The following is a 13,281-nucleotide window of genomic DNA, read 5'->3' as shown; positions in this document are numbered from 1 at the left end:
GGCTCGGCGCCTGTACGTTGGGTTTCACCCCAGTAGACGAGAGGGTAGCATCCCTCCGCCTTCGGGTGGGGAGACGGGTCCTGACTGTTGTTTGTGCATATGCACCAAACAGCAGTTCAGAGTACCCACCCTTTTTGGAGTCCTTGGAGGGTGTGCTGGAGAGCGCTCCCCCTGGGGACACCCTCGTCCTGCTGGGGGACTTCAACGCTCACGTGGGCAATGACAGTGAGACTTGGAGGGGCGTGATTGGGAGGAACGGCCCCCCTGATCGGAACCCGAGCGGCGTTCTGTTATTGGACTTCTGTGCTCGTCACGGTTTGTCCATAACGAACACCATGTTCAAGCATAAGGGTGTCCATATGTGCACTTGGCACCAGGACACCCTAGGCCGCAGTTCGATGATCGACTTTGTAGTCGTGTCATCGGATTTGCGGCCGCATGTTTTGGACACTCGGGTGAAGAGAGGGGCGGAGCTGTCAACTGATCACCACCTGGTGGTGTGTTGGCTCCGATGGTGGGGGAAGATGCCGGTCCGACCTGGCAGACCCAAACGTATTGTAAGGGTTTGCTGGGAACGTCTGGCGGAATCCCCTGTCAGAAAGAGTTTCAATGCCCACCTCCGGCAGAGCTTCTCCCTTGTCTCGGGGGAGGTGGGGGACATTGAGTCCGAATGGGCCATGTTCCGCGCCTCCATTGTTGAGGCGGCCGATCGGAGCTGTGGCCGTAAGGTGGTCGGTGCCTGTCGCGGCGGCAATCCTCGAACCCGCTGGTGTGGGATGCCGTCAAGCTGAAGAAGGAGTCCTATCGGGCCTTTTTGGCCTGTGGGACTCCGGAGGCAGCTGACAGGTACCGGATGGCCAAGCGGAACGCGGCTTCGGCGGTTGCTGAGGCAAAAACTCGGACATGGGAGGAGTTTGGTGAGGCCATGGAAAGCGACTTTCGGACGGCTTCGAGGAAATTCTGGTCCACCATCCGGCGTCTCAGGAGAGGAAAGCAGAGCACCATTAACACTGTGTATAGTGGAGATGGGGTGCTGCTGACCTCGACTCGGGACGTCGTGAAGCGGTGGGGGGAATACTTCGAAGACCTCCTCAATTCCACCGACACGTCTTCCTTTGAGGAAGCAGAGTCTGGGGACTCTGAGGTGGGCTCTCCTATCTCTGGGGTCGAAGTCACTGAGGTGGTTGGAAATCTCCTCGGTGGCAGGGCCCCGGGGTGGATGAGATCCGCCCGGAGTTCCTAAAGACTCTGGATGTTGTGGGGCTGTCGTGGTTGACACGCCTCTACAACATCGCTTGGACATCGGGGACAGTGCCTCTGGATTGGCAGACCGGGGTGGTGGTCCCCCTTTTTAAGAAGGGGGACCGGAGGGTGTGCTCCAACTACAGAGGGATCACACTCCTCAGCCTCCCTGGTAAGGTCTATTCGGGGGTGCTGGAGAGGAGGGTCCGTGGGGAGGTCGAATCTCGGATTCAGGAGGAGCAGTGTGGTTTTCGTCCTGGCCGTGGAACAGTGGACCAGCTCTACACCCTCAGCAGGATCCTTGAGGGGGCGTGGGAGTTCGCTCAACCAGTCCACATGTGTTTTGTGGATTTGGAGAAGGCGTTCGACCGTGTCCCTCGGGGAGTCCTGTGGGGGGTGCTTCGGGAGTACGGGGTACCGGGCCCCCTGATACGGGCTGTTCGGTCCCTTTACGACCGTTGCCAGAGTTTGGTCCGCATTGCCGGCAGTAAGTCGGATTCATTTCCGGTGAGGGTTGGACTCCGCCAAGGTTGCCCTTTGTCTCCGATTCTGTTCATAACTTTTATGGACAGAATTTCTAGGCGCAGCCGAGGCGTTGAGGGGTTCCGGTTTGGTGGCCTCAGCATTGCATCTCTGCTCTTTGCAGATGATGTGGTGCTGTTGGCTTCATCAGGCCGGGGGCCTCCAACTCTCACTGGAGCAGTTCGCGCCGAGTGTGAAGCTGTTGGGATGAAGATCAGCACCTCCAAATCCGAGACCATGGTCCTCAGTCGGAAAAGGGTGGAGTGTCGTCTTCGGGTCGGGGATGAGATCCTGCCCCAAGTGGAGGAGTTCAAGTATCTTGGGGTCTTGTTCACGAGTGAGGGTAGGATGGAGCGGGAGATCGACAGGCGGATTGGTGCAGCGTCTGCAGTGATGCGGACTCTGTATCGGTCTGTCGTGGTGAAGAAAGAGCTGAGCCAAAAGGCAAAGCTCTCGATTTACCGGTCGATCTACGTTCCGACCCTCACCTATGGTCACGAGCTGTGGGTCGTGACCGAAAGAACGAGATCCCGGTTACAAGCGGCCGAAATGAGTTTCCTCCGCAGGGTTTCCGGGCTCTCCCTTAGAGATAGGGTGAGAAGCTCGGTTATCCGGGAGGGACTCAGAGTCGAGCCACTGCTCCTCCGCGTTGAGAGGAGCCAGCTGAGGTGGCTCGGGCATCTGGTTCGGATGCCTCCTGGACGCCTCCCTGGGGAGGTGTTCCAGGCATGTCCCACCGGTGGGAGGCCCCGGGGACGACCCAGGACACGCTGGAGAGACTATGTCTCTCGGCTGGCCTGGGAACGCCTTGGGATCCCACCGGAGGAGTTGGTTGAAGTGGCTGGGGAGAGAGAAGTCCTGGTTTCCCTCCTGAAGCTGCTGCCCCCGCGACCCGACCCCGGATAAGCGGAAGAAGATGGATGGATGGATGGATGGATGGATGTATGGATGTATATATATGTGTATATATGTATATATATATATATATATATATATATATATATATATATATATATATATATATATATATATACATATATATATATATATATATATATATATATACATATATATATATATGTGTATATATGTATATATATGTGTATATATGTATATATATGTGTATATATGTATATATATATATGTATACATGTGTATATATGTATATATGTGTATATATGTATATATGTGTATATATGTATATATGTGTATATATGTATATATATATATATGTGTATATATGTATATATATGTATATATATATATATATATATATATATATATATATATATGTATATATATATATATATATATATATATATATATATATATATATATATATATATATATATATATATATATATATATATTCGCATTCGCAGAGGACCACTAAGCAACTCAGGTGTGCGACAGCCCCCCATCAGAGCGTTCATGGATGATCTGACGGTAACGACAACATCAGTCCCGGGTTGTAGATGGATCCTCCAAGGCCTCGTGCATCTCATCAGCTGGGCCAGGATGAACTTCAAGCCAGCCAAGGCCAGGTCTCTGGTGGTGAGGAAGGGGAAAGTCTCAGACAAGTTCCACTTCTTTATAGGAGACACCCAGATTCCATCAGTGGGAGAGAAGCCAGTTAAGAGCCTGGGGAAGATCTACGATGGCACCTTAAAGGACATCGCAGCACTCCGTGCAACTTCAGAGGAGTTGGGGGCCTGGCTGACAGCGGTGGATAAGTCAGGGCTACCAGGCAAGTTTAAAGCTTGGGTATACCAACATGGCGTCTTGCCTCGACTCCTCTGGCCAATGCTGGTCTACGACGTGCCAATGACCACCGTCGAGTGCCTCGAGAGGAAGGTTAGCTCTTTCTTGAGGAAGTGGCTGGGCCTTCCACGAAGCCTCAGCAGCATCGCACTGTACGGGAGGAACAACAAGTTGACTCTGCCCTTCAGCAGTCTGAAGGAGGAGTTTATGGTGACCCGAGCGAGAGAGGTGCTGCTGTATAGGGACTCAAGCGACAACAGAGTCTCCTCGGCTGGCATACAGGTGAAGACCGGCAGGAAGTGGTGCGCTCAAGAGGCAGTCGACCAGGCTGAGTCCCGCCTGCGGCACAGCGAGCTGGTGGGACCAGTGGCATGCGGACGAGCAGGACTTGGGAGCAACCCAAGACCTTCCTACAACAAGGCACAGGGGAAGGAGAGGCGCCTGCTTATCCAGGAAGAGGTTCGGGCAGGGGTGGAAGAAGAGCGCTGCAGTAGGACAGTAGGAATGCGGCAGCAGGGGGCGTGGACCCGGTGGGAAGAGGCAGCTCGCCGGAAGATCTCGTGGACAGAGCTTTGGCGATCTGAGCCACACCGGATCAAGTTCCTCATCCAGTCGGTCTACGACGTCCTACCAAGCCCATCCAATCTCCACCTCTGGGGCCTGGCTGAGAACCCACTGTGCCCGCTTTGCCAAAGGGTCGGATCGCTGGAGCACATCCTGAGTTGCTGCCCACGAGCACTGGGAGAGGGACGTTACCGCTGGCGTCACGACCAAGTGCTGCGAGTCATTGCGGAGACCATCAGCTCAGGGATCTCCACCAGCAAACACCAACAGCCAGCAAGGCAATCCATCGCCTTCGTCAGAGCTGGGGAGAAACCACAGCAGCATCGGGGTGAAGCAGTTGGTCTCCTGGCAACAGCCCAGGACTGGCAGTTGAAAGTCGACCTAGGGAAACAGCTCAAGTTCCCAGAGAACATCGCGGTGACCACACTCAGGCCTGACATCGTCCTTGTGTCAGAAACAACAAGGCAAGTGGTCCTGCTGGAATTGACTGTTCCCTGGGAAGACAGGATGGAGGAGGCTTCAAGAAAAAAGAAAAAAAAAAAAAAAAAAAAAAAAAAAAAAAAAAAAAAAAAAAAAAAAAAGGATGGAGGAGGCTTTTGAGAGGAAGAGAGCCAAGTATGAGGAGCTGGCAGGCGAATGCCGAAGTAGGGGATGGAAGACCCGGTGCACTCCCATAGAGGTCGGATGCAGAGGATTCGCTGGTCAGTCACTCGTCTGGGCACTCAAGATGCTGGGTTGAAGGGACTGCACAACAGGCGAGCCATCAAGAACATCAGTGACGCAGCAGAGAAGGCGTCAAGATGGCTGTGGATCAAGCGGGGCGACACGTGGTCACATGCTCTTAAGACACAAGCCGGGACTTGATCAACCCCGGCTGGGTCCCCTGGGCGAGGGTGTCTGTTGTGAGACCCGAAACACCCAATGAACCCAGGTGCCAACACTGATGATGTGTCTTAAGCTGCACCAAAAGTGTATATAATAACTATTTGTATATATATATATGTGTGTGTGTGTGTGTGTGTGTATACATATATATATATATATATATATATATATATATATATATATATATATATATATATATATATATATATATATATATATATATATGTGTGTGTGTGTGTGTGTGTGTGTGTGTGTGTGTGTGTGTGTGTGTGTGTGTATATATATATATATGTATATATATCGCCATGATGTCAAAGGTAAGATTTAATCATTATATGCCTCTAGTTAATTGTGGAAGGGCTTAAATACAGTGACATAATACCTTTAAACAAAAATAGTCCATGACTGCCATGTTACGGAATCTGTAAGCGAAGACAAACCTATTAAGGGAGTGTCAAATACTCAGATTTTTGATATTCGAGGTAGGGCTCGATGTCTGTGGGAGTGAATAGTGGAGGGGGCTCATGAGTTAACCAACGAAAGTCCACCACACACCCATTATAAAGGTGAAACCCCGACCCCAAAAGTAAAAAGTCAACCAGTACTTAGTGGAAATTCACCTATCACAGGAACGTATCACCCGCGAAAAGTGAGGGAACACTAATACTTGGCTGTTTTTTATAATTTCATAGGTACCTGTGGCTAAGAAGCGAAGTGTGGAAAGTCTCTGTAGTAATCAATACATTGCAAAGAGCATTTGAAATATCCACTCGCCTTTATTTCTCATCCGTTTCCTCTGTATTGTATTATTATAATAGTTAACTTACTTGACAATAGTTTTTTTTTTTGTTTTTTGTTTTGTTTTTTTGTTTTTTGTGGTTCAATAAAAGAGCAAGATGGTGGGGGAAGATGCCGGTCCGACCTGGCGACCCAAACGTATTGTTAGGGTTTGCTGGGAACGTCTGGCGGAATCCCCTGTCAGAGAAAGTTTCAACGCCCACCTCCGGCAGAACTTCTCCCTTGTCCCGGGGGAGGCGGGGGACATTGAGTCTGAATGGCCCGTGTTCCACGCCTCCATTGTTGAGGCGGCTGATCGGAGCTGTGGCCATAAGGTGGTCGGTGCTTGTCACGGCGGCAATCCTCGAACCTGCTGGTGGACACCAGCGGTAAGGGATGCCGTCAAAGTAAAGAAGGAGTCCTATCGGGCCTTTTTGGCCTGTGGGACTCCGGAAGCAGCTGATGGGTACCGGCTGGCCAAGCGGAACGCGGCTTCCGCGGTTGCTGAGGCAAAAACTCGGACATAGGAGGAGTTCGGTGAGGCCATGGAAAACGACTTCCGCACGACTTAGAGGAAATTCTGGTCCACCATCCGGCGTCTCAGGAGAGGAAAGCAGTGCACCATTAACACTGTGTATAGTGGCGATGGGGTGCTGCTGACCTCGACACGGGACGTCGTGAATCGGTGGGGAGAATTCTTCGAAGACCTCCTCAATTCCACCGACACGTCTTCCTTTGAGGAAGCAGAGTCTGGGGACTCTGAGGTGGGCTCTCCTATCTCTGGGGTCGAAGTCACTGAGGTGGTTGGAAAGCTCCTCGGTGGCAGGGCCCCGGGGGTGGATGAGATCCACCCGGAGTTCCTAAAGACTGGATGTTGTGGGGCTGTCGTGGTTGACAACATCAACATCGCGTGGACATCGGGGACAGTGCCTCTGGATTGGCAGACCGGGGTGGTGGTCCCCCTTTTTAAGAAGGGGAACCGGAGGGTGTGTTCCAACTACAGAGGGATCACACTCCTCAGCCTCCCTGGTAAGGTCTATTCAGGGGTGCTGGAGAGGAGGGTCTGTCGGGAAGTCGAATCTCGGATTCAGGAGGAGCAGTGTGGTTTTCGTCCTGGCCGTGGAACAGTGGACCAGCTCAACACCCTCAGCAGGATCCTCGAGGGTGCGTGGGAGTTCGCCCAACCAGTCCACATGTGTTTTGTGGATTTGGAGAAGGCGTTCGACCATGTCCCTCGGGGAGTCATGTGTGGGGTGCTTCGGGAGTACGGGGTACCGGGCCCCCTGATACGGGCTGTTCGGTCCCTGTACGACCGTTGCCAGAGTTTGGTCCGCGTTGCCGGCAGTAAGTCGGATTTGTTTCCATTGAGGGTTGGACTCCGCCAAGGTTGCCCTTTGTCACAGATTCTGTTCATAACTTTTATGGACAGAATTTCTAGGCGCAGCCGAGGCGTTCAGGGGGTCCGGTTTGGTGGCCACAGCATTGCATCTCTGCTCTTTGCAGATGATGTGGTGCTGTTGTCTTCATCCAGCCGTGATCTCCAACTCTCATTGGAGCGGTTCGCAACCGAGTGTGAAACGGTTGGGATGAAGATCGGCACCTCCAAATCCGAAACCATGGTCCTCAGTTGGAAAAAGGTGGCGTGTCCTCTCCGGGTCAGGGATGAGATCCTGCCCCAAGTATCTTGGGGTCTCGTTCACGAGTGAGGGTAGGATGGAGCGAGATCGGTGCAGCGTCTGCAGTGATGCGGACTCTGTATTGGTCCGTCGTGGTGAAGAAAGAGCTGAGCCAAAAGGCGAAGCTCTCGATTTACCGGTCGATCTACGTTCCAACCCTCACCTATGGTCACGAGCTGTGGGTTGTGACCGAAAGAACAAGATCCCGGATACAAGCGGCCGAAATGAGTTTCCTCCGCAGGGTGTCCGGGCTCTCCCTTAGAGATAGGGTGAGAAGCTCCGTCATCCGCAAGGGACTCAGAGTTGAGCTGCTGCTCCTCCGCGTTGAGGGGAGCCATCTGAGGTGGCTCGGGCATCTGGTTCGGATGCCTCCTGGACGCCTCCCTGGGGAGGTGTTCCAGGCATGGTCCCACCGGCGGGAGGCCCCAGGGACAACCCAGGGCATGCTGGAGAGACTATGTCTCTAGGACTGGCCTCGGAACGCCTTGGAATCCCGCCGGTGGAGCTGAAGTGGCTGGGGAGAGAGAAGTCTGGGTTTCCCTCCTAAAGCTGCTGCCCCCGCGACCCGACCTCAGATAAGCGGAAGAAGATGGATGGACGGATAAAAGAGCAACACAGTACATTGTGGCAGCTTAAAATGTTACTTCCTGATAAGAGCAGCGGGGGTCACAGTTTTTCTGGTGTGATTGGCCAACTACTATTTCGCGATTGTCCAATTGGTGTTGCTCGATGTGCAGTGGGCCTAAAGACAAACTTTTTGATGCAGCGCTCCTTCCAGTGTGAACGTATTTGTAGTTATAGGTTTATGTTCCATGTAAGTTCTGATCAATAGCCTCCACCGTATGATTTTTGTCATAGAAAATTCGGTCCAAAGAGTCGACTCACCGAGCGAGAAAGGCAGGAAGGCTTCACGTCTCACAAAGTTTCCATTGTTGTCCAGGAACCTCTGTGGCGAGAAGACGCCCGGATCTGTCCAGTACTTCTCATCAAAATGCACGGAATACAGATTGGTGATCACCATGGTGCCTTTGGGAATGGTGTAGCCGTTGACGTGCGCCTCCTGGGACGTGGCGCGGAAAATGCCCAGGGGGACGATGTTGCAGAAACGCAGGACCTCGTGCAGGACGGCTTCCACGAAAGGCATCTTCTGTTTGTCTTCCAAAGAGGGCGCTCGCCCATTTGCCAGCACGCTGTCGATCTCCCTGTGCACCCTCTCTGTACAGCCCAACACACACACATACACGCATGGTCACACTTGGTGCACACTGTTTGCTAAACATCAGGCAACAAAGTGGTAGTTCCATTAAAAGGAGGTGAGTTGCTACATTGCAAGGACAAAAATCACTCAGTCTGGAAAAATATGTTGTATTGCCGCAATGAATTCATTAGGATGCATAAACTGTTTAATCTGTTTTCACAAAGTATAACAAGTTCTATTTTACCTTTAAAAAAAAAAATCCAACACATTTGATTTTTTTTGTTTTGTTTGATTTTTAGGCCACACTGTAACATATGAATGGCATTTCTATTCATTCCAGTGTTCCCCACTGGAACAATACATTACTGGAAACTTGGCTAGCCGATAGGCCAAGACTTTTGCAGCAATGAGGCTGCCATATTACTCCTCCCAATAAACATTCCGCGGCATATGATCCTTTACATTTATTTACACTGTAAATGTATGCCAATTTGGATACTGTAAATTTTACAGTATCAAAATTGGAGAACGCGAGATGGGAGGAGTAAGATGGCCGCCCTGTGGCTTCAACGCCTTACACGGGTGTGTAGGCTATTGGCCATCCAGTCTTATGTACATATCAGTGATTTTTGACAGCATAGAAAATGCGTCTGCCACTTTGAGTAAACGGCAAACGCCACACTTTAACAATGATTGACAGCTATTGTTGGACCAGCTGCGACAAGAAGAAGAGGCACAAAAAAAAAGTATCGACCATTCTCCAGGCTACCAAAAGAGGAACCAATAGTAATATCATCCAACCTGTCCATCTATATCACGTCCTTTTCATCAAAGTGAGTGTCAAATGCTCTTGGGCGGAATGTTGACAGATGAACACTAGTTTTATCCCTCCTTGTCATTGTAGTCCATTAACGCGGCGTTGCGACTTTCCTGCTAGAAAACCTTTTAGGGGGGTGACAATTACTCAGGTTTGCGCTCTTTGAATTTCAGTTGTAACTGTAGGTAGCATGTTGCCACACAATAACAAATACTGGATTGTTTTTGTTTTGTGGATTTGTAGCAGATTGGGGTACTTTTGCCCAAGGTTGTGTTAATCATTTTTGACGTTGAAGATTGGATTTGGGATGACTAAAGCTGGTCGCCATTTTGGACATTGTGTACTGAGTTGAAATAAATTTATTATAACATTTTCAGAAAACATTGGTGGACCAAATGTGCTTGGTGAAATCCTCAATCCAACGTGCTGGATATAAATAAGCCAGTATCGGCTGTCCCTTTTGGGCCCATCGTTGGGTTAGCCATTCACCCATTTTGGGTTTATTTACTTTCCACCAAGCAATTTTAACAGTGTATAATAGCTGACCTTGTATGTTGGGGTAGAGGGCCATGTAGAGCATGGCCCAGCGCAGGGTGTTGGTGGTGGTCTCGGTGCCGGCGATGATCAGCTCCCCCACCGAATAGATGAGGTTCTCGTAGGAGAACGACGAACCGGGGTTCCTCGCATTCTGCTCCAACTCATCCAAGTAGGCGTCGACATAGTGCCGAGGTGTATGCGGCACCCGGCCTTGGGAAAAGCGCTTGATGGCCTGCAGCAGGAAGTCATAGACCTCGGCGGCGTTATGGAAGAGCTTCTGGTGCTTGCCAAAGGGCACGTACTCGATCCAAGGGAAGGCGTTGTAGAGGAAGGCCCAGCTGCTCACCGCCAGTTCCACGTTCTCACTGAAGATCTCGATCATGTGCTGGAAGTTGCCGTCGTCGTAGGTGAAGCGCTGGCCGAAGATGATCAGGTTGGTGATGTTGGACACGGCGTTGGTCACCAGGTGTTTGGGGTTAAAGGCCTTGCCCTTGTGCTCGTCAATGGCGTCCACGAAGAACATGCACTCCTCTGAGATCTTCCTCTCAAACAGTCTCTGACTGCTGCCGAAGTACCTGAAAGAGTTGCACGCCAGTTTGCGGTGTTCGATCCAGCTTTTGCCATATTTGCAGTTGAGAAGACCTGTGGACGAACAACTGTCCATTAGTTGAATAATTCCCTTTGACTATCATTTAGTTCTTATTGTATGAATGAATGCACAAACTGAATAATTCATGACGTTCAGTTCAATTAGGGATGTGAGTGATTGGTTTGGGAATTCAATGCACCACTGTTCTAAACCCAAAGCATCACTCCTTTCTTACCGCCCATTTTGGTCATTTTCTTGAAGAGAGGCAAAGATGGCCGGTCGGCAAAAACCTCGCTCTGATGGTAAAGGCATTCCCTGACGCAGTCGTAGCCATTCAGCACCACAGTCAGGATGCCTCCGAGGTCCAAACTGAAAATCTGAAAGACACACAGGACCACGTCAGCCTTTGCAAAGCAGGTCAAGGTTCAGTTTTTTCAATTGTAGGTCTTCCAAAAAGGCCAAGGACTGCTTTTACTATTATATTTAGCACTCGTTTCAGTATTAGATTTTGTATTTTAGTATTAGTATCAGTATTAGATTTAGTATTAGTTTTATTATCAGCATTAGATTTGGACATGCAAAATCCACACAGGAAAGCTGGAGTGCGGATTCGCACCTCCAACCTCTATACGTTGAGGTGGATATGCTATCCATTTCTGCACTGCTGCTGTATTAAAAACAAGTAACAAAAAATGTTTATTTATTTTGTATTTTTTTGGAACTGATTCGCAGCATTTCAATCCATTTCAAATTTGAACAAGTAGCCTAAATTGAGTTACGAGCTAAACTCGTAAGCCAAGGTTTATTATGAAATGAAGGCTGCAGACAAATGCCGTGCGCGAGCTGGAATTTCAAGTCAGCGCTCTAAAAAAATAAGAGAATGTAAAGGCTGCACTGCAAACTTTTTTTTCTTTCTTTTTCTTTTTTTTTCCCGCTGCAGTCGGCGTGAAGGGATTCCAAGCGCTGGTTTCGTAACGCCGCGCGTGCATTGCTGTGCAGCGAAACAATGACTGTACCTGTCCGTGAACTTCACTCTGCTTCTTGAGGAAAACGTGCGGCTCGGTGACTAGAGACATAATGCTCCCAATGACAGGGATGGGAGAAGGCCCGGGGGGGAATCCCAGGGGTCTCCTCTGCTTGACGAGCTGACGGAGGAGCAGCACGGCGAGGAAGGCGAAGCAGACACCGCACGCGACCAACAGAACCTGCGCGCGCGACATGTGCGCCAGGGACGGCGATTGAATTGAGACCATCTTTGCCCGGCCCAGTGTGTGCTGTGCTCCGGCTCAGTGCACCGTTCGCCGCCCTCCGCGGTCTTGGACTGCTCGGCGAGGCTCTGGAGAACATAAATGTATCATCTTGCACACTTTCCATCCCCCGCCTTCTGGGCGAAGATTGGCCAGAAAGTCAACCGTGGTTGCTGAACTTTGCTCTGCTGTTGATTGATCAATAATAACCATCTTTTGGGGGGTTGGGTGGGGTTTGTGAATGGGCTGACGTTGCTCTTATTCCAAATTATGACGAAAATGTATAGATAGATAGGTAGGTAGGTCTATAGATAGATAGATAGGAAGTCAGAACATCTGCCAGCTGCCACCATTTAAAGTTCCTCTAATTATTTAAGCACTAATACATTTGGATGCTCTAGTAGGCTTTTCCTGATTTTTGTTTTTCTTGCAAAAGCCAAATTCATCCACGAGGGAAATTCACTTACAGTCTACACATTGAAAACAAGATAAAGAAAGCATGACAAATTATAAAGCATAATTCAAAACTTTAGATTGCCAATTATTTGTAGAAATGAGCGAGTACTGATACATGGTATCCACATCAAAAGTTTCCTGCCTAGAAAAAAAAGCATAAGCTAACTCCTACCAATCATCATAATTGCAGTAATTTTGTTAAAATACTACGTTTCAACAAAGTAATCTATGTTAACGTCTACAGCATGTTTTAAAAGGACATATTAAAAAACAAAACGAAAAAATCTCTTGATTTTTTTGTTTTTTTTTAAACGCCCACGTGTTCAGTTTGTGATGCTTAAAGTGATACTTTACTAATTTAGCCATTTTTGGCAGTCAAACATTAATATTTTGCCTATAATAAATTTGATATTTTTATTATTTTTCATGTACAATTAATACCTTTAAAAACACATTTTGCAACTTGCTGTTGACTGAAAATTACATCACAAGGGCCCAGGTAACCAATCACAGCTCAGCTTGTGCATGTCACATGACCAAACTTAGAAAACAGGTGGATGGATGGATGGATGGATGGATGCTTTACTTTATTCATCCAAAAGGCAAATTTTATACTGAAAAAACAAAAAACACTAGAACAACACTGGGTAATGCATGAATGCTGAATTACAAATATTTAAGATATGAAAATAATTTTTAAAAAGTAAATAGTTGAACACACCATCGCTAACAAGTCTTTTGAGAGTTGTCAGTAAAATCAATACTCAAGTACAGCACAGATACCAACAATGAATGATTTGTATTTTGTGACAGACCACTACTGGGATTAGAAAGAAAGAAAAAAAGCCAACTATATTTGTTTTGGAAGGATACTCTTCAAAATCAGCTTTGTGTCCAAAAGTCATGTTTTCTTTCGGCATCAGACTGAAATGACACTTTCGTTTATGTACGCTGAGTACACACACGCACCAGCCGCTATAGCGCTATAAGATGTGAAAGTGATTTTCTTT

The 13,281-nt window shown here is 48.8% G+C and overlaps 1 protein-coding gene across 1 annotated transcript in view; it reads right to left on the bottom strand.

Moving 5' to 3' along the window:
* The window catches only part of cyp2r1 (cytochrome P450, family 2, subfamily R, polypeptide 1), a 16,228-nt gene extending 4,321 nt beyond the window's left edge, over nt 1-11,907 (bottom strand). Inside the window, exons 1-4 of the mRNA XM_077518327.1 lie at nt 11,585-11,907; nt 10,804-10,945; nt 9,989-10,621; nt 8,313-8,642 (exon numbers count right to left, since the gene is read on the bottom strand). Coding sequence (XP_077374453.1) covers nt 8,313-8,642; nt 9,989-10,621; nt 10,804-10,945; nt 11,585-11,821 — 1,342 coding nt within the window. The 5' untranslated portion in view covers nt 11,822-11,907. The remainder of the gene's footprint in view (nt 1-8,312; nt 8,643-9,988; nt 10,622-10,803; nt 10,946-11,584) is intronic.
* Between the last annotated feature and the right edge of the window lie 1,374 nt (nt 11,908-13,281).

The sequence above is a fragment of the Festucalex cinctus genome, chromosome 4 (genome assembly GCF_051991245.1).
Source record: "Festucalex cinctus isolate MCC-2025b chromosome 4, RoL_Fcin_1.0, whole genome shotgun sequence".
NCBI classification, from domain to species: domain Eukaryota; kingdom Metazoa; phylum Chordata; class Actinopteri; order Syngnathiformes; family Syngnathidae; genus Festucalex; species Festucalex cinctus.
Note: the sequence above shows the minus strand (reverse complement) of the source record. Positions and strands in the feature narration are given on the sequence as shown.